The sequence below is a fragment of the Pundamilia nyererei genome, unplaced genomic scaffold (assembly GCF_000239375.1).
Source record: "Pundamilia nyererei isolate P.nyererei 1_Seehausen unplaced genomic scaffold, PunNye1.0 scaffold00042, whole genome shotgun sequence".
NCBI classification, from domain to species: Eukaryota; Metazoa; Chordata; class Actinopteri; order Cichliformes; family Cichlidae; genus Pundamilia; species Pundamilia nyererei.
The window spans coordinates 1679282-1705838 of NW_005187443.1; the positions used below are offsets into that span (position 1 = coordinate 1679282).

The 26557-nt window shown below is 41.1% G+C and overlaps 1 protein-coding gene across 3 annotated transcripts in view; it reads right to left on the reverse strand.

Annotated features, from left to right (window-relative positions):
• Positions 1-1529: 1529 nt before the first annotated feature.
• celf4 (CUGBP, Elav-like family member 4) overlaps positions 1530-26557 on the reverse strand; it is an 88534-nt gene continuing 63506 nt past the window's right edge. The window contains exons 3-14 of one of the 3 annotated variants that reach the window (XM_013910360.1): positions 22217-22265; positions 15107-15235; positions 14061-14140; positions 11778-11918; positions 11287-11425; positions 9908-10060; positions 9459-9569; positions 8040-8105; positions 7585-7665; positions 6301-6384; positions 4946-5139; positions 1530-1965 (exon numbers count right to left, since the gene is read on the reverse strand). In XM_013910360.1, the coding sequence (XP_013765814.1) occupies positions 5012-5139; positions 6301-6384; positions 7585-7665; positions 8040-8105; positions 9459-9569; positions 9908-10060; positions 11287-11425; positions 11778-11918; positions 14061-14140; positions 15107-15235; positions 22217-22265 (1161 nt within the window). In that variant the 3' untranslated portion in view covers positions 1530-1965; positions 4946-5011. Of the gene's footprint in view, positions 1966-4945; positions 5140-6240; positions 6385-7584; positions 7666-8039; positions 8106-9458; positions 9570-9907; positions 10061-11286; positions 11426-11777; positions 11919-14060; positions 14141-15106; positions 15236-22216; positions 22266-26557 lie in introns of all 3 variants that reach the window. The other 2 variants (XM_005731281.1, XM_013910361.1) reach the window with 2 other exon arrangements.

Here is a 26557-nt window from a genome sequence, read left to right on the forward strand (position 1 = left end):
CCCCCCCCAAAGACAATGATGGACCAACAGTGCTTGGACAATTTTTGTTATATTTGACATGCACTGAAGCTCTCTACGCAGCTGAAAAAATGATATGGATCAGGCTGTAGTTTTGACATCATAATAGCGCGCTGGCTACTTGCAGTAGTGTGTGTGTGTTCAGTTTTTTTTCTTTGTTTTCTGAGAGCACAGTGCTTGATGGCAGATTCTGCAGGTGACAAGGCACACCTTGACATGGTGACAGCCCATACGCTACATGCACTTTACTGAATGCAAAAGAGAGCAAGGGTTGTGAGACATTTTCATTTTGGTTCAAGTTTCAAAGAGAAGTTTGTGTGTGTATGCATGTGTGCGTGTGTGTGTGTGTGTGTAAGCTCAAAAGATATGTTTGGAATAGAGTCGAAGATAATTGTCCTTTTCCTCTAAAATCATCTAGCCTGATTCTCTTAAAGCCTGCTACTGAGATTGGCTTTTTGCATTTTCAGATAATATGTACACCATATGTGTTTCATCACACATGAATCTTTTTAGCAATATATTGTGTGTCAGCATATAGGTAATCAGAGAAAGGAATGCCTGCAGTTTTGGGAGCTGCCAGATTTGCAATTCTTCCCAAGCAGAGCAATGCTTCAAACTCCAGCTAAAATCTACAAAAAAATTACAGCTCAACATAGTCAGTAGCCGTTCTATATACAGACACACATATATAAAATATGTGCATATAAATACATATATTTGTGATTAATATCTATTTATCCATATATACTGTATATATGAATACATTTGCTTGAATGCCTGTTATACATATATATGTACTGCAAATATAAACAAGTTCATATATTTCAAACATTTCTGATGTTATTCTATCTATGAGGTTAGGATGTCAAGTTAAAAAAGATAAGGCTGTGATACAGAGCAGCCCCTCCCATGCACTCGCCATCCCTCCCGAGACAAAATGAGAAGAGAAAAAAATAAACATTTTGAGTAATTGTAAACTAGCGAAGTGAGAGACCCCATTTGGTCATCTGAAATAGTTTTGCCTGTATTCAAAAAGCATATCAGCAATATATATGTATATATACATGTGTTGTATATATTCGTAATGTACACTTCTTTTAAGTGCAACTCCCCAGCCACGCTGGCTGACAGAGATGCAGTGGTCCGAGTATATTAGAGCTACAAGTCCTCAGCAATAAAAATGTTTGGTCTTTTGGTCCCTAAAACAACTAAGGAATGATGGATAAGACTCCCTGGAGACTGTTGCTATGGCGCTCCTCGGCAACGGTATCCCCTGGAAACGGACAGGCACTCCGAGCTAAAGATGGCCATCCCAAATCGAAGCCAATCTGTGTCGTGAAAATGTCACATTCCTACTTAAGTTCTCTCTCAGAGAATTTGTCCCTTCTTGTTTCAAATCTTAAAAATTGGTCTTCAAAACTCAATTGCTCCACACCATCTTAATGAAAGATCTCCTACGGCAATCCGCTATTATGTTTTTTGTTTGTGGTTTTTTTTTGTGGTTGTTTGTTTTTTGTTATTTTTATATTTTTTTTTCAAAGTTTTGTTCTTGTTGGACTTTTGACATCCGTATTCCTTTCAAGAGTTCAGCGGGGTTGGTCATTGTAAGGAGGTTTGATGTAGTTTCTTTTACTTTTTTCTCCTCCTTTCTTTGTTCAAGTAAAAGTTTTTGTGGTCCAGAAAAGGTAGCTGTCATTCAAGCAGGGTTTTGTGGGGAAAGAAGTGTGTATATGTGTGCAGAAGAGGGGAAAAAAAAGTCCTGGGGCTAACCAGGCTGGTACAAATTCACTCTGAGTTCCAAAGTTTTAGTACATCCAAAAAGGAGGTGTCCTTGACTCGGTCATCGCTCTCTCTCTCTCTCCTCTGTTTTCTGAAGCAGCCTCAGTGGTCCAGATGTTGAGTTTGCACTCAGTGGTGGGTAGCAAATAATCAACAGCTCAACAAAACCTGAAAAGCACAGAAGAAAAAGGGACTGTTTGAGTAAAGGAATGTGTGGAGAAACAACACAAGGTTTCACGTTTTGCACCTCGATGCATTGATGCTTGCACTTTTCCACAGGATAGCCACTGGCTCGAGCTTTTCTGCAGATCGCTTAGGTTCCTAGAAGTATCCCACGAAAACTGCACTTTGATACCAGCAGCTGTGGGGTTTGAAGGTGTGTCTAGCTTTGCGGTTCATTTGTGCACTTGCTTGGATCTGATTTAGATAATTGAATGAGACAGCTAGGTCGCTTGCCGTTGAACTTTCATTACACATTTCTACATTATACCGGAAAACAAGAAAAATGACGGGGAGATATTTGCTTTGATTTTTAAATTAATTTTTCTTTGGAAGCAATGACGTCACCAGTGTTGTGTGTTCCTTCTCTGTTGATTCTTGCTGTATTTACATGCAGATGGAGCGGTGCAGAATACTTAACAGGACACCTGCCTCTCTAAAGCGTCTTAGCCAGCACTAAGACTCTAAGTCCTGGTGTGGATAAACAAAGATCATTTTGCTGAGACAATTTTCAAAACAAATCAGTGCTCATCCTGCAGTGAATTAATCTGGCTTCCTGGCTGCAGCTCCGTTGTTATCTTCTACGCGATGAAACAAATTTTTCGTTTCTATTAAAAAAAACAAACTCTTCAATCCTGTTTTTGAAATGGTGAAGGGATTCTAATCGAGACACACCTTACCGTGTCATTAGATGTTAAATAAGAGTACTCTAGCTTGCTGTTGTGCCAACAGTGTGTTATTATTCTATTTTATTCTATTTTTATTTTTTTAGATGATAATACCAATAGTAAAGCTGGTGATGCAAGTCGAAAAGCAGCTTGCTAATCAGTTGAGAGCGTAATGATGCTCTGGGAAAAAAAAAAGGAAATCAGAAGATGTTTTCTCCAACATTCAGTTAAAAAAAATCATTTTACATATCAAAAGGAGTGGCGGCACACATTTGATGACAAATTCATATGAGATTGCTCTTCCACCTGCAGTGATTTGCCTCAGGACACTGTCTGGTATGGTTCAGTTAGTTTGTGAGTGGGTGATAAGTTGCCCTTGAATGAAGTCATCAGTAGTGAATGAACGACACAGCCTAAACTCTCCATCACACAGATGAAGGGAGGAGACAAAGAGGAACAGCACAATTACCTGCCTGAGGGGTAATAAATGCCTCTCCCTTGGAAGCACTTTCTTCCCTGTGCAACATGCTGAACCATTTACCAATTATCTTTTACCTACGAGGTAACATACAGGGTCATTTACTGTAAAGTCGTTCTGCAAATAGAGGAGGCTACTTTTTTCGGCCAGCCTGGAAGCTGACATCAAAACAAGGTTTCACTTTCAGTATAGATAGACACGTCTTATGGTTCACAATTACATTTAACATCTTATATTCTCAATATGTTTTAACTAGTCTGCTTTGCCCCCTGTGTGTGTGGGACATTTCCGTTAGCGCTGTGCATCACAGCACTCTTGTTTTCAGCGAATGATGCACGGAGCTAAGAGTGTTTTCCGCCGAAGAAGGCGATGTGAGTGACACTTGTTTGCCCGAGAACACACGGCGCTCTGGCGAGAGTGTTGTTAGGTGTGTGTGGTGCACGTGAGGCACTGTAACACAGCTGTCAGCAGGTTAAAGCTGCAGGAGTTTTAGACAATGCAGTCGCTGCTGAAATTCCCTGAAATGTCACGTTTCACTCTCAGCTTGTCTTGGGAAATATCTGCATGTGACTAATGATAACAAAAAAAATAATCATTATTGTCATCTTCAATAAAGGGTAAGACAACAGCTGCAAAATTTCCTCTTGTTCTTTAGCAGGAAAAACGATTTAATCATTTCACTGTTCAATGAAAACATGAGCATGCTCAGTGAGTGCTTTCATGCACAACAGTGAACACAATTGGGGATTAAAACGAAGAGTTTCTCAACAAGGCTGAATCAGAGGATCACAAGATACTGAAAAAGCTGAAAACTGATGTTGATGCTTCTGCATTAAAAGCATTTTGTGTAGTGGAAATCATTACTACTGTACAAGTATACCAGTGCATCATCCAAAAACGTTTTGACTATCATGTAAAGATAAAAAACAAACAAAACATTTTTAACATGAAGAAGAATTGTCCTGAATCAAAATCTCTAATTGTCCTGCATGGATGCTGCATTCTCTGAGGTAAATAGTAGAAGTGTAAAAGCATCTCAGATGTATAGGTTTGTAAATGCTTTTGTACATCACATGGATAACTTGAACATCTGAGACTTGGTGGTAGTGAACGTGACAAAGAGGTTTTGAAGCAACATATGCTGCCATTCAATTGTCTTTTTGAGATAAGGCCTTGTTTACATCCTCACTAAACCCCATTCTGCGGGTATTACAACAGCGTTGCTTCATATTAAGAGCAGCTATAACTACCTGTATACAGTCTAGACCTGTCAGTTCTTTTTTCAAAAATTTATGAAACAAAAGACAGCGGATTCTTGGGCAGAAAATCCTTTAACAAGGAAGACTGGGGAAGATTTTGCTCTCTATAGGTGAACATTTGGTCTCATTGGTTCCCAAACCCTTACAGTGCTGTTAAAAGAAGAGGTGATGCAATGCAGTGGTAAACATACCATGCTTCTAACTGTTTTTTGTGTGTTGCTGGCATCAAATTCAACACGAGCACATTTTTTTTAAACAAAATGTTTCAACTTTAATATCTCATAGGCTCTCTTTATACAATTTTTATATTTTATACAATTCAATGTATTGGTTACATTATTTTTATTTATTTATTTAGGGTTGTAGTCATGGTCCTGGGAGGATTGTGGGAATGTCAACACCTGGTTTTGTTTGGTGAGTGTTTGCCAGTATAATTTGCAATAGCTGTGCATGCGCTCAAGAAACCACCTGTGAAACTAAACTGACAACAGGTGTTCCTCAAGGAGTCAACACTGATGCCTAACCTGTCTTTCCCTGTGTTCGACAGCTGCCCCGGCCGCCAGGGTGGCGGTGGCTGGCTGGGGCGCGGGCTAGTAGGGACGGTTGGCATCCTTTGGCCTCTTCAGTTGCACCTTGAGTCTTTTCATGCCGATCTGGAAGCCATTCATTGACTGGATGGCAGCTTGGGCACTACCTGGGTTGTCGAAACTTACAAACCCTGGGGGAAAGGCCAAAAGAGAGAGAAAGAGAAAGGAGGAGATATTGTTATATGAAGAAGCAAGAGCAGTTTGGGACACTAAAAACATGGAATGTGAAGATGAGTTCATTAAGCTCCAATAGTCATTTACAGGTGTGTATGATATGAAAACTGGAACGATAATGAAAACCTTTAATCAGCACATAAAACTAAAAAACAGTTACCATTCATGAAACAACTAGTTGTAAGCGTAAATCTAATATAGTGTGATTATTAAAAAAAAAAAGCACATTAAACTAACATCACACAGATGTGTAATAGTATGACAACAACAACAACAGGATTACAGGATAATGGGGTTTTATAACTAAAACATCAATATGGTACTGCAACATTTCAGTTTTGCTTTTTAACTTCCACTGTGATGTGGGGGGGAAAAAGCATCAAATAACAAATTAAAACCCGCATCACAAAAACGCCAACATGAATTGAGGAAATACATTAATGCAGCGTATTAGTGAGCGAAAGCTAATTTGCAAATGGGTTGCACCTGATGGACTCTCCATAAAACATTCTCCACAATCCATTTATAATTTGCCACATAATTATGCGTTCGACTACGCTGCACTGTCAGCAGCATGACGTGAGATGGCACTTTTCTGTCTTTGCACGGCAGACTGACTGTGGGATTCTGAAGTTACGTTCTTGGCATGCATCCCTTTTTTTTGTTTTTAGCTGAAAGGAAGCTATAGTCAGGGGCATGCGACTGAAAAACCCACGTTTGTATTATACAAAATGTCACGAAGAGCACAGTCGTAATCGAAAGATAAAACGGGCCGCTGAGTTCTCAGATCTCAGCTGTCTGTAATGCTTGGAAAAGGAAAACAAAATATCCAAAGTATCCACTCTTTCTTATTAGTAACAGCACACCTGCAGAGAAACGATCTGCTCTTTTGTTCATCTTTTTAAAGGGAGAGGTGTCGAGAGGTTTGGGGGTAGGGAAGGCGTGGGGGTGGGAAGGGAGTATTGACTGCAGTGCAAAAAAAGGGTGATTAGGAAAAAAAAAAAAATAATCAGGAATAAATAACCAATAATCGTTTGGTTTTGTTCATTTTTACCCACCAAAGCATTTACTTTGGTTTGTCGCCCGATCCACAAACACTTTGGAGGAGATGACATTACCGAATGGCAGGAACATCTGCATCAGCTCTCCATCTCCAAACTCCTGAGGGAGGTGGTAGATGAACAGGTTGCAGCCTTCCGGTCCTGCGTGGAAAGAAACGGAGAAAGGCGAGAGAAGAGAGGGGGAGGGAGAGAGAGAGAGATAAGAAGGCAAAGGTCAGAGAAAAGGGTCAAGGAAAGAGACGGGGAGTAAGAATGGGAAAGGCAGACCACGAGAGGAGAAAACTCTGTGATGACAGTAAGAAATTATTTAAAGTGTAAAGTAAAAGATAAAGAGGGTAGAAGAGCACATTGTTAGTCAAAGTGGGCTAAAAGGCAGTGAAAGTCAGTTGCCTCTGACAGCTTCTTATAAATGATGTATAAACTCAATTTTCTGCCAAAAATAGAATAATGTTGGTTATTTTAGAAAAGAGCTACATTTTTTTTAACATAGGCTCTCACAGAAACCAATCAAGATGAACATTTCAACATTTGATTGCATAATTTCATCAGTTTTCTTTGTTTTCTAGCTGTGTCGGTCCTATGTGGTAGTTAATCTCGCATGTTTGGATTGTTGTTTTGACTAAACTAGAATTTAAAATGCATCAGAGTGAAAAACACAAAATAAATGTTCCAGTTTTCTGCATCAGACCATCTTTATGCCCAGTTTCACATTTACATTTTTTTCCTTAAATGTGTTTCTTAATATTTGCCTAGTTTTAAGGTTCCAGAGTTGCAAAAATGAAACACGAATAAAACCCATAAAAAGTGTAGAGCAGTTTTCTCCAAGGCTTCAGTCACAGTTGAATGGTAACCTTAAGTTGTCAGGTGATTGCTGAATGTTAAGTATCATGAAAACTAACAACCTTCATACTGATAATTTTATGGCACCCCTTACTATATGACTCCCAAATGCTTAAAATATGGCCTCTGGGTTGCCACAGCTGTGAAATCATCTCCAATTTTTATCTTAACTTCCACAAGAGGGCAGTAAGGTCCCAGGCATGGGTGTTGAGCTTGGCGGTCATTCGGTTCATGAGAAGGCTTACAGCTGAGTTTGAGATGCTCAGTAATATTCTTCTTTTTCTTTTTCTTTGACTCATTCTCAACTCTGTCCTCTGTTTTTTTTATATTACCAAACCAAAAAGCACCAATAATAAAAAAGCTGTTTTGTATCAGGTAAACAAAAACACCCCAAAACACTGCTGAATATTTGTACTTTTTGTAAAAACTGACTGGCAACATTTCAAATCACCCCGCCAGCGTGTATGAGTATTTCAGGAGCGTGCCGTGCGTGAGCGTTACCTTCTCGCTGCTGCTGTGGGATGATAGGTGGAGGGTGGGGGAAGGCTTGGCTGATCTGGCCGTATGCAGCGGGGTAGGCTGCTGACACACACAAACACACACCGCGGATCAGATAACAGTCATGACTAGAGCGCACACTTGTATACATATAAACAATGTGATATATGCAGGGGCACAGCAGGCAATCGATCAGATAGCGCACAATAGAGTCTAACATGTTGCACACCCGACGCGGTGCAGAGAACAAACTGATGGAGTGAGACTGAAACACTTAATGTTACAATATCAAAATTCTAATTTCGAACACAGGTATGCTTATCCTTGTCCTGTTTTCCGTAGTCTGGCCTCCCTTCCTACTGCACACACACACACACACACACACACACACACACACACACACACGCATACATATGCAGACACACATATCATTGGTGCAGTGAGAGTGACAGACAGACCTGCATACTGCTGGACTCCTGTGTAAGCCTGCTGGAGAGGATCAGCTGCAGTGGGACTTTGAGCTGCTTCAACAGAGACACAGAGAAGAGAAGAAAAAAGAGGAGGAGGAGGTGGTGGTGGTGGTGGGGGAGCACAGATGGATGGAGGTGTGTGTGTAGGGGGAGCGAGACAGAGGGAGAATGTAGATGGAGGAGAGGGCACGGAGGAAGGAGAGAGTAATATATAGCAGGGATGAGAAGGAGGAGAGCGATGGAGAGAAGAAAAAGCAGAAAGGTTAGCGAGCCGAACAGCGTGGAGTCAACTCACTTCACTTCGGTGTGTGAGGAACTGAATTCTGAACCTCTCCCTTCTCTTTTTCCAGACCCTTATACTTAAAAGTTTCCCCCAAAGCATTTCAAAAGTTTTCTTCTTCTTCTTTTTTTAAGAAAAGCAGGAAAGCAAAACTTTGATAAACCACAGTTAAGACCAAAACACACACACACAAAACAAAAAAGAAAACAACACATGGCTCCACTGTCACCACAACAAAGAAAAAAATGTACCTAAACTTGTGCCTATCACAGAAAACCTAAAAAAAAAAGAAGAAACACATTTATTTTTCACATGTACAACAACAGGACGAGCACAACGCACGTAACAGTGGATACGCCTGCTGCTTTCACTTCACATGTTCACAGATCTACAGCAAACTCTCCCTGCATCTGAACTACCGCCGGCACTGTGCCGCACCTTAATGCTACACACCCGTGCGTACAACGCATGCACAATAAATACACCACTGAGAACACACACACACACATATACACACACACACACACACTGATAAACATGTACACACTGATAACGCCAGTATCCTTTAAAACCAAAGTAACACCGAGCACGCTGTGGACTAACAGTAACACTGGAAAAACAGCAACAGATAGCCAGAAGAAAAGAAGAAGAAGAGTTATGGGCTCAAAGAACCTTTAAAAAAAAAAAAAACAGGTGAAATCCTGTTCAAAAATAATTCAGCTGTCTGTGTTATTATCATCCTTTGTAACACTGTGATACATTTTGCCAGGGGAATTGCAAGTTTGTGAATGTAGCAGCCACAGGGATAGGTTTATTCTAACAAGATGATTTGTATTTGTATACACTGCAAAGAACTTTTCTTTATGACAGTGTCTGGAAACACGAAGTCAGAGTCTTTTTCAGAGCATATTACAGAGCAGAAAATATTTCAGATATTTGAAGCAATATAAATCTTTACTGTTCACTCACAAACTTGAATTTTCCCTCTTTCTTTCCTTCTTTTTAAAATGTTTTAAATGTAAAAAGAAAGAATGTTTGGTCCCAATGGCTTTGAAATGATATCTTCCTGTTCCTGAGCTCAGAAAGAAAAGGGATGAGGGATGAGGGTGGGAGGGAAAGAGCGCTACCTTCGGAGAGAGATGAGAGGAAGCAGCCACCCTGAACCCCAAAACAACTCCGCGGAGCCACGCCCAAGCCGTTTTTCTCTGAGTCCTCTCTAAAAACCACCTCCTGCAACACTGGGGAGACAAGACAACCAAACACATCCAATAAGGTACTAACCACGGCTCATGACACAAGCGCATAGTTAGACTCCGGCAGCCCGAACGCCTTTGCCAAACGATAATCGCCTCAACTTGCTTGCTTTCTGTGGACTACATTCGTCTGGCCTCACCCCCCATGAACATGCTTAAAGGCTATCCTAGTGTGTAAGCCAACATCATGCACGCTTTTCCTGTTGATGGCTGCTTTACAGTGGACATGTGTCTACATTGAAAAAAAATCATACTTTAACATTTGAATTTTTGTGTGTGTGTGTGTGTGTGTGTGCGTTTGTCTCTGAGATGATCATATTTACCAGGATAATGGTGTATCCCGTTGGTAAAAACTGCTTCTGCGGGGGGCTGTCCATTTGCCTGCGGGGGCGGCATGCCAGTAAAACCATTTACACTAATTGGAGATGGGATGCTGGTCACTGTGGGGGCGCTGATGCCTGGTGGAGTACTGCCACCTGCAGCCATGGGGCAGACAGACAGAGACAGAGAGAAACAATGCAATTTTTCCACCCCGAGGACATTATGGAAAAGTTTTACTTTGACTGGCCACCTAGTAACTCTTGCAAATGTCAGGAGGGCCGGTCCAGTGGGCCGGTGAAGACACTAAATGTCAGGGCTGATTTCTTGTCCAAGTATGGCCCTTACAGTGAAACAACAGCCATTAGATGTGACCCTCAGACGTATTTTCTGAGACTAGTGAATACTGTGTTGATATCAAATGATTGCTAATTATGTGTTCCCAGAATGATCTTCTTTTACATTCCTTGGGTGTATCCAGAAACATGCATTTTCTTCCTTTCGGCTGTATCTTATTTCCACTGCAGTCTTAGAGTCGGGTCTTAAAAGAATAAACTATTTTTAGTCATTAATATTACACTTTATTAAACAGCTGGTGCTGCTGTTTTCAAAAGGATCTCATACTTATATTCGATTTTCCACATCTTATTTTAATGTCTTCGCTTTAGACGGCATGATGGAAGTGAATAAACAAAAAAAAATCCTTTTATCCAGACTGTTGTGTCATGCAGTGCAGATATATTATGTTGTAGGGCCATGTTAACACTTCAGTCAGCCAATTTATGGATTGCATTCATATAGCGCTTTTCAAGGAAAGCCATATCGCGCCATCGGCCCCACTGGCCAACACCAGTAGGGTAAAGTGTCTTGCCCAAGGACACAACGACCAGGACAGAGAACCCAGGGATCGAACCAGCGACCTTCCGGTTGCAGATGCGCTTCCCAACCCCCTGAGCCAGTTTTAGTGTTTGAGTAAATCTGTAACCACAGTAACCAGGTGTTTAGACTAAAGAATCAACCTGATGTATTTCTTTGATGGATATGGTTATTCAATTTTATTGATTTATTATATGTTGTATGTACTTAACCTTAAGATGACCTTTATGACCTGTAAAGACTTTTATGAGCACTCAGTAGCACTGAGTGCTCATAAAAGTCAAAAGTCTCATGTGCACAGATGGAAGGTTTAGGGTTTCAGATTTGGGTTCTTGGCTTCCAGTGACACCAGATTGTCTGCTGTCAGCTCCCCTCTGGAACATTAATGCTAGCTTGTGCTCATGTATATTTATGTATAGAAGTATAATCCACAATGCATGCACTGTGGTAGATGCACTTTCTGAAAAAACTCTGATAGGTACTTTAACAATTGACTTTAACCAGTTACCTGACGTGGGAGTCAGCGGTGCTCCGGGGAGGCCATTGATGGTGGCCATGTGCTGCATCTGGGCAGCAGCAAAGGCTGCCATTGGACTGAGGTAGCCTCCTTGGCCTACAGATGCCATCAGTGCTGCTTGCTGCTGCACCTTCAGGTGGTGAAGAAGAAGGGAAAGCAGAAAGTAATAAAAGTAAAGACCTGTGATTCTGAGCTAAGCAAAGCAAGACAAAAACAGCATAAGAAGTAGAGCTATAGCAGAAATGCTGCTACAGAGATGGGAAACAGCATATTAGGAGGTGAAAACCATGTATTAAACTTTATAGAACATCTATCCTTTAATTGTGATTTTTTTTAAATTAACATTTGACTTGATGACTTTTGCTTCTTCTTTTGCCTTTTCAGATTTAAATTTGAGCTAAGCTCGAGCGCTCTGTTTAATCTCTGTGGCTCACTGAATAAATAACTGTGGATAAAAAAAGGAGTTCTGTGGGGCATCTTGCCTGAGCGTAGGCTCCATAGGCTCCAAACTGCAGGGCCATAGGGTTGAAGATGCCCATCTGACCAGCCATCTGCTGCATGCGGCGTATGGTGCGCTCCTTATCCGTGTCGGCGAACTTTACCACCAGACTGGATGAGGCCCCCTGTGCACCCACCCATCCACCCACACACATACACACACACACACACACACACACACGCCAGGAAGTACATGTTAATGTGGTTCGATAGACGTCTGACATAAGCTTGCATTAGCACACATACACACATACTGTTTTAAATCTCTGGCCAAGGCAATGGCCCCCAGAGCTTTAACTGGTGCCCATTTTCCCCAAAAAGTCCTGATGGGTTATATCTAATATATATAAGGGACATTCCATGTTAAGTCAACCTTACATTCTCATGTAATTTTTTTACATTTTCATAATTTTCTGTTGCAAGGCTTCCGTTATGAATATATTCCAATTATTAGAGCAATTTAAATATTTATGAAAAAAGTGCCACTTTTACAGAAGGGCAAAATTGTACTTTTTTGCCTAAATCATAACTCACAAGTTGAGTGGTTTCACAAAGCTGCTCAGCAATACTTTATCTCCACCATTGTGCTTGCGGGAACAGCTGGATAATTTGTGTGGAATCTGCCAGATTTGGGAGTATTCTATGGGATTTTTGTCAGATACAGCAACAAACACAAAACAACAAAAAAGCAAAACATCAAGACAGATCTTGACTATTTTCCCCTGAAACCTGTAAAAAAATATTACCAGTACTAAATACATACATGTACATGTGCAGGTGAACACATCGCTATGCACTCTGAATTTGGCTCATGTAAACAAATTCTTTTTCATAGCTCTTAGTTTTGACTGTCCAATCAAACAAACGTTTTCATCAGTGGTAGGCAATGTGAGCTCACTCTCATTGCACTGTAAGCTATAGAGATATAACAGGTACAATGAATAAAATATGAACAATGTGAAAATGTAATTGGTGCTTCAGATAAATTCAGAAATGCCTGTTGGACTCCTTTAATGAGCCACTCTTCAAACTTTTACTGCCAGCCCATTGCAGGTTGTAGGTACTATTGTAGCTGATGTAATGCAGCACAGTAAGCTGCAATGTAAAATATCTTCCTAGTGTACGAAACGCCACATATGCAAATTACCCATATAAATGCACCGTATCCATGAAGAATGTTTAAGATTTCAGATGCTAATAAGATCCAAATGGTTTATTCGAGGGCTACATGCCTTAGTTTGTTTATTTTGCTTGCACTGGAGGTTCAAGGTAGCGAACTGACCAGAGGATGTGTACACTGTCGACATCAGGGGATGGATACGCTCAGTAACAATACTCAAGAGGGCTCTGGCATTTAAACAATGCACAGTTTGTACTAAGGGACCCAGAGCGTCCCGAGAAATTGAGCCTGTGTGATTTATAGCCTCAGTTTTCTATTCTTAGCTGACAGGGGTGGCACCTGGTGTGGTCTTCTGCTGCTGCTGTAGACCCACCTGCTTTGCGGTTCAACATGTTCTGCATTCAGAGATGCTCTCTTATTTGAGTTACTGTTGCCTTTTCAGCTCGTAGCACTCTGGCCATTTTCCCTTGACCTCTGACATCAGTACTGGATATTTTCCCTTTTTCCAGACCATTCTCTTTAAACTCTAGAGATGATTGTGCTGGAAAATCCCAGCAGATCAGCAGTTTCTTCAAAGTTCAAAGCAATTGATAATTATTTAAATGTGCTGCCTTTGTAAATTTAGTGAAAAATGTAACTACATCTGTCCCAGGCTGAACTTGTTTTTAAATATGTGAATGTTGGAGCAGTTTTTAGCAGCTATTTCTTTTTAAACAGCAGAACAGGATGACAGATAAAAACTGCTGCAAAAAACAAAAATAACAACTGTGCCTACCAAAATTATAGGTATACAACATTTCCCAGTAGTCCTAATCCACTGACTATAATTTAAGCAAATATTGTGCATATGATCACCTCTTCTTTAGAGGACGCTGTAACTTGAAAAATATTTCCTCTATGGGTATAATATTTGAGAAATCTCATGACATAGATTCATAGATTCATCTTTCAACCCAGGAAAAAAAAAGTGTAAAAAATGGCTCAACTGAGATGGAAAGATCGAATAGCCCTAAGGACAAATTTCCTCACTGGGACTGATAAACTACAGCCCGAGTTAAATTTATAAGGAATATAAGCAGTATTTGAGTCATCTCTCTGTGTGACTCACCTCTCTCACACACCTACATGCACGCACGCAGTTACTCACAGGCATTGTCTGGCTCCCGTGTAGTGCACCGATGGCTGCCTGAGCTTCAGCATGAGAGGAGTATTTTACAAACGCACAGCCTTAAAGAGAACGAGAGAGAGGAGAACCTGAGTAAGGGGATAATGAGATCGCGAGAACAAAGGGAAAAAAAAGTTTCCTGAGAAGTATATCATACAGTATCACAACAAAGCATTTATAGTAACAATACAACAAGCAGACAGTCCCCCCCCCTCCTTTTTTTCCCACCTGGGATAAATTTTCTACAGTAACAAATATTTAGTGAAGAAAGCCTCCTTTGCTACGGATTGCTACATCAATGTTGATCGAAGCTCAGCAGACTAAATGTGCCAATCTGGCGTCATTAACGACTTCGAGGATCCTCAGATAGCGCTCAAAATGCTACAGCGTTTTGGTGTCGCTTACTATTGACAAGCGCCGTTGATAAATTTGAGTGATCAAGTTCTCAGTAATTATTGAGCTAAAGCCCACTTAGCTGAGTAAGCTGGCTGATGAAGCCTTGTTAATGGAGCTTCACGGAGGAATCAGAATGATCAAGCCCACTGTAATCATCAGGCTTAGTTATCATCGAGTTTCATTGATTAGCTGCTAAGCCCACTGATGAACTTCATGCGGTGAACTTGTGTAGCACTCTGACAACATTTAAAAAGGGGCATTTTTCTGGCATGACATGAAGCCCGACGGTTAATAAGGAGGGTGACTTATTTTTTTTTTCTTTATCAGAGCCTTGTAGGTTGACTCACGAGGTTAATGGGGTTCATCTGTAAAGAGCTGCTGGTTTGTATCTCTCGTCCCTTTGGGCGAAAGCTTTCAAATGGCATTTACTGTTGAAATTTACTGAATCTCCGGTATTCTTATGTAACGACTCCTCTGATGATTGTGAAATAGCCCGCTTTGACATCACTCAGCGCAGAGTGTTTTAAGAAGAACTTTGCAAAGTCACCAACTTTGAAAGGCCAAATCATTTCTGTGCAGTAGCCTGTGAAAAAAGTCTGCCGGCTCAAAGTCATAAACAGCTATAAACTCACCTTTGCTGTTTCCGTCGGGACCTCTGAGGATGGTGCATTCCTCGATGCTGCCGAAGGACTCGAAAAGGCGCCGCACATCATCTTCTGACTGTTGCTTGTTGAGCATGCCCACAAAAAGCTTTCTGTCTTCTAAAAGGAAAAAGGAATAGGTCACGATCAGGAGATCAGGAGATCAGGAGATGCTTTTTGGTATTCTACAAAGAGACGTGCTGTGTCGCTTAGACGGAGGCATTTTTGCTAAGCCTTAGATACACAAGCACCAGGTCAAATATCAGATGCAGTTTTGTTTTGTGATATAGTCAAACTTGAAAATCTGCTTGATTAAGTTTCATTAGAAATTCAACTTTATTTGTGTTAAAAACAACTGAGTTGAAGCTACACGCCAAAAAGAGAAAGTTATAGTAGAATAACAGTTCACAAAAAGTTCATAATGCTAGAAAAAATAATTATGTAATGTAATCTAATGCTGCAGTCCTAGTGTATTTCTAATTCAATGCTGTTCCTGAGCTGAAAGTCTGTAATGTGCATTTTAAATGGACTAGCTGGTTGGTGTATTATGTTATTATTTAGTATGCAGTCTATTTGAGGTGCACAGCTGTTTCTGCATATTCACTTTAAAATGTATTAATACTGTTTACTGTTTAACCAGCTGCCCATTGCATATTTGCAGGGCACCATAATCAAGGCAAGGAAGCCCTTTTCTGTGGAGTCTCTGTCCTTTGGGAATATGACTACCCCATGGCACAGTATGTCTGATGCTAACAACAATGTTCTCTCTCATCACATTCAGTGCAGCTTGCGTGACACATGCAGTGTCTGTGGTAAATGTTTGCCACTGTATAAGTTAGCTATGCTGCTGGTTTCACGTGTCACGCCCCCTCTGCAACCTCAACTCCTTATGCAGCGGTAGCGCGAAAGTTTCTGTTGCCCTGGATTTAATTGCTAATTGTCTATACCTGACAAGGTGTGGCAGGGAGACCAGACACTGTCATGCTCTCTCTTGGGTGTTGGTGTCGTTTTTATCTAAAAATATTTAGTAAATTAAAATAAAGCCCATGTTTCTAAAAAAGAAAAAAAAAGCAGTGTGGAGTCAATCTCCGATTTATGTTGGAGCTTATGAGCCAGGTCATAAAAGATGCCAAGGAAAGATGTTCTCCAAGTTTTATGAACGCTGTTGCTAGGTAATATTTTCCCTACATTTATACTGAGAAAATAAGCTATTTTCTGCTCTGTATCTTTTTTTATATTTCTGGACTTCATCTGTTTCATCTTGCTTTGCACTTCCTTGACAAAAACAGGTAGTGCAAATAACACTAAACAGAATATGGAGTATTAATAGCTATGATGTTATGTAGAAGATGTCTTTGTAGAGAGATTATCTTCTTCTTTTGGCTGTTCCTTCCTTCCTACCTCCATCTCATCCTATCCCTAGCATCCTCCTGTGCCACACCAACCCACTTCACATCCTCCTTCACCATATCTATGAACCTCATCTGAGGTCTTCCTCTTTTCCTCCTGCCTGGCAGCTTCATCTTTAACATCCCTTATGTTGCGATGATGAGATATTTGACTAAAGTTACTTTCATATAATACCACTTTGTACCTCAAGAAGGGATAGTGAGTCAGTGTAGCAGCAATTCCCTCACTCAAGCGTGAGAAGAAATAGTGCTGCCCAGAGATTTGGTGGGTTTTTTAAAATTTCATTCAGCAGGAAAAACAGTCAGGGAATGAAACTGTAAACATAACTCTGGCAGAGTGACAGTTGAGAGAAGATTAACAGGAGTTACCAAGCGAGCTGGCCAGCTAGTCCAGCTTATGCTTCCTCTCACACTGCCCAGGCCACCAGTATTAAGAGATGATGGGGACTTGTAACGAGCAACGGGCGTACAGCAGATCATCACGGAGGCTGGTTGCAGAGCTTTTATGGTTTTGTGTTTTCTCATTACTTGTTTTTGTTTTCAATTCGGTTTAGTTTCACTTGGTTTCCAGAATGGCTTTGCTTTAGTTTAGTGTTCATTAGTTGTAGTCTTTGTTAATTATTTTCATACAGACGGTATTTGTCAGGGGGAAGAATTGGAAAATAAAAGCAAAGATGTTTTCATGCATAAATGCTTAGTAAAGAGGGTCCGACGCAAGTTCAGAAAATCATTTCAGCTAGTCTTGTTTTATTTTTGTTGGTTTTTGGTTAGTTTTTGAATGATTTCTATGCTGTAGCAATGTCTCACAAAGGCAAACCAGCACTGCTGAGACATCCATATGACATGGAAATAAAAGAAAGCAATACGAAGCACCACTCAGGATCCTGAGCAGTCACTGCTTTCTACTGTGAAGCAACAGTGGTCTCTTCTAGAGCGAGGTATTTGTGGCAAATTAAATGGTTTTGTTCATTTATTTATGACTGCCTCCTGCACCCCATCCACCAGGAGTCATACTCTTCAGTTCCATTGTGGAAGGAAATTTCACCAAGTCCCTCGGTCCTCCCGAGGATTCCACAACATGTCGTAGTTTTCAAACCAGAATATGAATGATCTGAAAAATCTACCATGTTGAATGTTATTTGTGCAGATTCTACAGAAAATAAGCCACCAAGTGATAATCATCTTGTATTAAATGTTATGTGTAAATAAATGTGAATGCATAATGTGTGGTGAGACAACATCCTGTAAGCAGCATCCTAGTAGCTGTTTCATCAGATGTTTTTGTCAGATATGAAATGGCACGACAAGATAGAAACTCACAATGACAGTGTGACAATGCATGGGTCTTGCTTGTCACATCAGTCTGACATTTTTTCCCCCCATTGAATCAGTCATTTAAAATTACAACCTATAGGCAAGGAAGTGCGCCTGTCACAGGTGTCAGATATGAGAGAAGGCAGCTGTGTGGGTGTGCCTTTCCTCAGGTCAGAACATGATTAAAATTTAACTAAGGTCAGTTCCCTAGTCTTGCCAGTGAACTTTTCCTTTTTTTTCCCCCCTTCCCCCCCAAAGAACAACATATGTATTGTCATTATTATTATACAGAAGTAGGAAGTAATATGCATAAGTCAAAGATTATGCTGAATCCAGGAGACAGCTGTATGAATGTGGGAGGCTATGCGCATATTTTTCCCATGGCTAAAGAAAAGCTTTGCTAAGACCTTCGAAACAGCATACCTACTTTCTGTATAAGGTTACAGCAGGTAAAGCGTCAGGAAAAATACTTTATCATTTCTCACGGCCAACACCTAATGCATTTATGGGTCTAATTCTCATTTATGAGCACGTAGCAATAATCCATTTGCATATATTAACTGCTGGCCTCTTCTTTGGCAAAAAGCCTCCACCATATTTATGCCCAAAATGCTGACGTGAAGTAACTTGATTACATGTAAAACTTACACGTAATTTTGGTACAAAACATTAAATTTAATGCAACTGGTGAAATTAAATGTATTTGATTGGTATACACTGAGTTTATACTAAACTATGTTTTTCAATGATTAGTTTGATTGAATTTGAGTTAAAAAACATTTGATTTTGCATTTTACTCAAAATTATTGTGTCATGTTAATGAGGGCCAGCACTCTTTTTTTTTTAGTGAAGTAACTCATAATTAAAACCTAATTTCTTTCTTTTTCACTGCCAATTTTTTCACATATAAACTTACAGGCTGTCAAATACATTGTAGAACGTTATAATCGGATACAAATCGGTCATTCAGGGTCTCTAATAAAATATGGACAGACCAAGGTTCGGCATCAGTTCATTAGTGTCAGCACATGACGGCGTTAGTCGAGTCACTCAATGAGTGGTCGAGGAGAATTGTGAAGCTGAGAGCGAAAGTGTGCTGGAAGCGAAAGCAGCAGATGTGTCGATGTGCACGGCTGTCATCAGTTCCCGCGTCGCAAAGAATCTGAGCTTTGTGGAAAAAAGGGGATGTATACGTTCGGAAACTAATGAGCCTCAGTGCAATTGAGGCTCTGAATGTGCTCTGCAAATTAATGTGTGTCTAGGTGTGGGTATCCGCGGGCGCCCGTGTGTGCGTGCATGCGTGTTGAGGGTCCGTTCCCCGCTGCTTGTGCCTGACAGGGTGTCCTTGCCAAGTCAACAAGACTAATCTGCGCTCTGGCCTTGCACCGGGGGAGGGGGCAGGGTGGGATGGTGAGTGTTTACAAGAGTGTAGCGCATATCAGAGGTGGACACACATATGCACAGGCACGCACTTGCAAATCTTGAAATGTTTGCACCCCCACACCCTCCTCCTCCTCACATCTTCTCAGACACATACACATTCATAGTACACACCTCAATGGTGCCCAACAATTCTCCAGGGAAGCCACCAATAAACATTACATCTTTCTTTGTGAAAGGACTTACACACACGCACACACACTCATATTCAGCAAGAGAGCAAATCAATATACACCAGAGTCTCAATAACGATGTAAAGCCCCCCCTCTCTCTCACGCACACAGACAGTACATGACAGTGGCTCTCCCCGATCTCCCACTACAGTAATATTTAGTTGGCTCGAGTTGTACCAGGATACATAAAAAGTATTAGTTTCCAATTTCATTATTGATTTTTGCCACACTTAACAGTACTCCTTTTTTTTATCACAGACCCATCTTCACTAAATCAGTTTTCACACATGAACTCAGGGTCAGGGTAATCAGGTGTCCCCAGTTATCCTTTCTCACACACGTAGCGCACTGTAGCAGATGGCCAGCGTTATCTGCAGACTCAGTACTGGAAATACTGTTTGGTTTAGGTGAGGGAGATGTCTGACTAGAGCAAGCACAGAGCAGGATATAGGACACTCACTTGCTAGCTGTGAATTTATTGGACAAAGCTGTTTTTTTTCAAGATCAAGGCACATTAGTGCACCTGGTCGTCAGGCGGTCTTTGTACTTGGAAGCTGGCAAGTTAAAGGTCTCTTAATGTCAGAACTGACTGTGTGGCACGTTTTCATTCTCACGAAGCTCGATCAGAGAAGTTATGACTGAAAGTAGCTTCTCCTTATTTGTTAACAGTGGTGGAAAGCAACGTGCTTATTGAATCAAGTGCTGTACTTGAATCTCATTTACTTTAATATTTTTCAGTTTTTGCTATCTTATTGTTAAAGTAATTTAAAGATGAAATATTGTATTACTTACTCCAGTGCATCTAGTTTTATTTTATTAGAAAGCCATAGTCTTCAAGTTTCAATCTTGCATTTAAACTTACGACAAGCATTTAAAATCCAGAGCATTAAATCAGTGGGTCGAAACCTGTTGGCTTCTGGCACTGTTACAATAAGAAGCGCCTAGTTGGTGATCCATGCCAGTTTTTTAGATGTGAAGTATTTGCTACTATTTTACCCTGAAAAGGTAAAATAATAGTAAGTACGGTGGTGCAGTGGTGCACTGCTGCCTCACACCAAGAAGGTAGAAATCTGAGCGAGATTTTTGTGTGAAGCTTGCATGTACTCTCCGTGTGGGTTCTTTCTGGGTGCACTGGCTAGTACTTAAGTTAATTGGTGATTCCTAAATTGCCTGTAGGTGTCTCACTGTGTTAGCCCTGTGACAGCAATCCGTCCAGGTTATACCCTGCCTCTCATCCTGCGGCACCACCAAGTGCTGTAACATCTTGTATCAACACTGGTTTTAGCTGAGTAATATCACACTGAAATGTATGTAACTGGGTTACAAGGGGCTAGAAAGTACCACCAGTACACTTTAAAACCAGTATATAAAAATTCAAATGCACAAATGTTAAGATTTTATTGATAACAGGTTACGATTATGTTATCAATATAATTGTTTTTGCCTTGTTTTTTGGCATACATTTGTTTTTTTATTATCATCACCAGTTTCTGACCCCTTATTACCCCATTACACAAACATACTCAGCTAAAACCGCTGTTGATAAAAGATGATACCTACTGGATACTGCCATACTGGATATAGATTTGGTATTTAAGTGGTAATAACTTGCTATCTCCATATTATTACCTTCTTATTCCTTCCCTTTTACCCCATTATTACCACATTGTTGCTGAGCTGTAACAGAAAGTGCAACTGAAAGATGAATTATTCCTCCACCAGTACAATTTAACACTCTGGCACTATATTATATTGCTTTGCTTTCCTGTGTGAAAATATGGGATCAAGAAGTAAAGAAATTTCCTGGAAAACCAGCAGTGTAGGGAACTAGATAAGAGGCAGAGAAGTATGGATGTCTTGCCTTGCCTTCACTTTCCTCATTCTCAGTGTTGCCTCTTTTCTCCCCCTTTCCATCAATCATTCTCAGAGAACCAACAAACTAAACAGAAGAGGAAGTTGCGGTTTCCTTGCAGTTTTATTTATTTATTTTTTTGTACAAACTAACACCTCTCTCAGTCTGTAGACATCCACTGCTTATCAACCTTATCAACGAACTCCTTGCATGCTCCATTTCTTCTCCCCCCCTCCCCTCCCCTCACCCTTTCCATCTTTCTTGTGCCTGGAGAATCACTCTGGTGCCTGTTATATTAAAAACTGAAAACTTTGAAAGACTTCAGCCAAAATTGGTCAGACTGCATCAATCTTGTCTTGTACAGTCCATTGATTGATGTCAGGAGCAGGTCACTACTTGTCTAGACATAGAAAATTCGCTTTAAGCGGCCTTAGCTGTCAATATGGCGCGCTGCACACAAAATACCAGACCGGAATTCACTTTCATTGACACAGACCTGTCATTTACATTTTCAGTTCATTTGGCTGACACAAGCTTGTGACATTAGTCAAATTGGGTTTGCTTTGTTTGTCTTGGTGTTTGACAAACAAAGTGACCTGTTTCCCCCTCGAAAATGACAGGTCATGCGTATCTCCGTGTATGCATACGCGTTTGTACATGCATCAGCGCATATGATGAGACTCAAGGAAAGGAGCTAGAGGCTACACTGGCCAGGAAGAGCGCCGTTTACATAATGTGTTCTGAAAACTGGAGGGTCTGGCTGGGCCGCGCTGTCAGCCCGCGTCGAGGTACGGGGCATCGTTTAATAGGACAGATAATGGTGAGGCTGATACGCGCAGGCAACATGCTTGAAGGGCTAGAACAAAGAATGGAAGTGGAGGGAAAAAAGGCAACAAAGAGGGGCGTACAGTACCTCCTCGACTCTCACTGTCTGCTGGCTTCACCTGGATCGGTCTGTTCATCTGTGACATAGAAAGAAGAAAGCAGGAGACAAAGAACCCAGTTAGCATCATGTAATGGCACATGCTTTTACCCCCCGCCCCAACCTCCCCCCCCCACCCTCCCCCCCCTCCTAAAAAAAACTTTTTTAGAATCACTCAGCCGCAATTGAGGGTAAAATGTATTGAAAATCTCCAAAGCTGCAGCACTTACAGCCATTGGGGGAATAGCTGGTTGGGAATATGGGTTGGAAATATTATTTGATCTGAGATGAAAGGAGAGAGAAGGGTTGGAAAGGGGGATAAGCAGAGGGATGAAGGGAAAGATAGAAAGAGGGGATGATAGAGGAAAGGTAACACCGGGTCAGCAGAGCTACTGCGAATGTGTCTGTCTCTAGAGGTTTGATGTGGCACCACAATATTATCAGTGTGGGCTTTGTGTTTTTATGTGATACATATGCATGTACAGCGCAGCCAACACATACAGTACATACTGTACAGTGAGACTCTATCTTACATGGGTTTTCAGACTCCTAAGCCTCATTGCAAATTGTTCTTGCACAGTCTTCTTTTAGCCTCACACACCAGTACACACGCGTGCGTGCGTGCATGCGCGCGCACACACACACACACACACGCTGTCCCCCACTGAGACCTTTCCACACTGTGTCCGCCGAGGCCCTCCTTTCATTTCACTCCTGCCTGTCAAAATTTTCCTCTCCGCCTCGCCACCCTGCTAAACGCTCGCCACCAATCAATTTTTAATAATGCCAATCGCCATGCTGCCAGGAGGAATAGAAGGGAAGGGAGAGAGGAAAGGAGAAGAGATCAGAAGAGAGGAGAAAAAAAGGAGAGGAGAGGAGAAGATGGGGAATGTGAAGGATGAAAGGGAGAAGGGAAAGGTCAAGGTTCTGTGTGATGCAGAATCAGTGTTTTGCAAAATGTCATTAAAATCTTTTCTTTTGAATTTGCTGATACAGTCATCACCCTTATGAATCTGCAAGCTTTCAGATGATTCCCCAAAAGGCAAAAAACTTTGAGCACGAGGACACGAGGACGCGGCGCAAACACAATTAATGCTCGGACCTTCACCCTTTTCTGGCGCTTTTCAGCTGCTAATATTAAATCACATCATTCCCCACAACACTTGAGTTACCCATTCCCTCATCTCCCTCGTCTCCTCCCTCTCTTTGACAGCCAAGAACCCTGCTAATGTTTTTAATGTGCTGTGATGCATTATTTATCAGACTGGCTGTTGATATGGAAAAAGGACGAGAGGGGATAAAGAAAATGGGGAATGGAAAAAAAGGGAGTTAAAAATGAGTAAAAAGCGAGAGTACAGTCTTGTGAAAAAAAGTTTTCACAAGACTTCACAGGACTCTGTGCAATCCTGTGCAAAACTAAGTACACCCAGTCACAAACTGCTAATCAATTGACCAACAAAGTATAAGCACCTCTAAAATGCCACAATCTTCCCTGGAGTTGCTGGCTCAGCAAATTCAAACCAGGGTCAGATTATTCACCAAGAGCTACATTTCAGGCTCTACAGACCTCAGAAACATGATGCTAAAATGAACAAGTATGGCCTGTTGGAAGGGCTACCTTTCTATAAAGGACATGCCCAGTACTGCTAAGGTTTGCAAAGCTGCAGCCGAACAAACCACAAGACTTCTGGAATAATGTCCTTTGGACAGACAAGACTGAAGTTGAGATGTTTGGTAATGCACAGTGCAACGCTTTGCAAAAACCAACCACAGCATGTCAGCGCAAACACCTCACACCAACTGTCAAGCACGTCGGTGGAGAGGTCATGATGTGGCCTTGTTCCGAAAACACAGGACTTGGATACTTTGCAGTCACTGAGTCGACCACGAATGCCTCTGCATACCAGAATATTTAAGAGTCAAATGTGAGGCCATCTATCCAACAGCTAAAGATTGGCCAAAAATGGGGCATGCAACGGGACAATAATTTCAAACACAGCAACAATCTCCAACATAATGGCTGAAAAAGAAAAGAAAGGTGTTGCAATGGTCTGATTGAAATGCTCTGGCGGGACATTAAGAGAGGGCCAATGTCTCCGCAATGATGTGAGACATTGATAAATTCATGGAGAAAACAATTACTCAAAAGTATTGCTGCTAAATGTGGCTCTGCCAGTTACTCATCAGGGTGTACTTAGTTTTTTTTTTTTTTACACGATTGGATGGATCGCTGTGAAAACTTTATTTTCACATGACCGTATGTGAATCAAAAAAGTGTTAGGTAAACAACTGATCGCAGGAAAGGTGAGATCACACTGGGTGAGAAAAGTAAAAAAAACTAAATGAAAAAAGTGAAAAAAGGGTGGCGATGGAAGGAATAAATGTAGTGATAAAAAAGGGAAGTGGGATAAGGAAGAAGAGTAAAGGGGAGAGGGAATTAGGAAAACAGGACATAGGGGAAGAAGAAGATATGGATCAGAGTATGGGACAACGTCAGCTCAATGCTCCCGAGGGGGTCGGGGGCGGGGGTAAAAGCCTACATACATATGAGCACTTTTACTATGATTCATACAAATAGTTTGACCTCAATCTTATCTAATTGTGTTCTACCTCAACTAGTTCTTTATGCAAGTGTCAGCATTAACCTGCATGTTATATGATAACACTGACCCACTGAGATTTTATTTAATTACGCAGGTCTTTATTTAAGTCTTCACTTGGAGTTTAGAGAAGCTACAAAAAACTATTTGGGGATGGCGATGGCAACAATATACAGTATGTGATATATACTTGATCTCTTATATGTAATAACATATAAAAAGCTAGATTTTATTAAAATAATAATTCCTCACTCTTAACGTGCAAAATCCCGTGAACCCGGATGAATTGGTGAATCCCTTAAATCATCATTGCCACTTGAGCACCAGCATGCGAAATGTCTGCTCATAAATTTTTAGATACCGTTCAAAATAATGTTAAGTGGTTAAACCATTATTTTCTTTTTGTCACTGAGGGCTGAGTGCTGTTTCATGGGCTCTCTATCAGTGGTTTCCATTACTCCAGGCCCATAAACTGCTTCAAGGTCAGCTTTATCATCCTGCTCATAATAGGGTGAGTTAGCACCAGCCCACTGGACAACTGATCCCAAAACAGTTGTTAAACCCACACGCTGACTCGCACAGATAGCTCCCCTCGGATGTCTGTGGTAGTGCTAGCTAAAGCCAGATGGCAGCATTGAGCAGGAGAAGCTCTCTTTAGCCTAATACCAGTGAAAAATCTCATTTACACAAAAGAGGCTAAAATCCATACATGCATACATATATATACACACAGACATGAAATAAGAGTAAGTGGCTAAGCTCACATGACTAGACATGGATGCTTATCCACACAAGTCTGGCGCGTACACAGAACATGCAACAGCACAAAATAGGCCTATGCATCCAAACGTGCGCTGGTCGGGAAATAAATAAGTGTAGGTATGCACAAAAGATATGTAAATGTAGCTTTGTGAGTCAACATGTGCAGTGCCTAAATTGGCTCATCTCACAGCACGCACACCTAATACCCTGTTTGTAGATCACTTTCTCTCCTCATCCTTGTAAGTGCGGTCGCCTGTTTTTCATTTCATATGCCTAAAAAAAAGAAAAGAAAAAAGAATCACACACACACATGCTAAGCTCCATTCTTGCTGAAAGTCCACCTCAGCAGACTTGTGTTGAGAATGGCCTTGGTGTGTACCACATGATTGACAGCTCAAGAGGAACTGCAGCTACACAAATGCATGGGGGCACGCACACTCACACACATTCTTGCTACACTCCTCTGTTGATTATGTAACTCAATGACAGTGCTCTGCCTCAGTGCTGCCATAGATTCCCTGTTAACTAGAAGCTGAGGGAATACATGGTCTGCATGCAGTCTGTGCTCTACCAAACTGGTGAGTCATTCTTCTGAATCAGTGTGGCTTGAATGTCTAGCAAGGCCCACAAGATTAGCTCCAAGCAGTGTGGGACTCAAGCTTTGCCTTATTGGATTCTCCTTTGAAATGGGACAAAACTGAAGTCCTTGATCTGAGTTTTGCTGCTTACAGTATTGATTTCACTGTGTGCAAAGCACAAAAATGAAGTTATAGGAACAATATTTTGATGACAACTCTACGGGATTTCTTTTCGCTGAATTTCTTTATAGTACCTTGTTATGTCAGATGCACTTCAAATACAGTTTATTACAAGTTGCTCAAGGCAATGCCGGCATCACAAGCCACACACACACACACACACACACACACACACACACACACACACACACACACACACACACACACACACA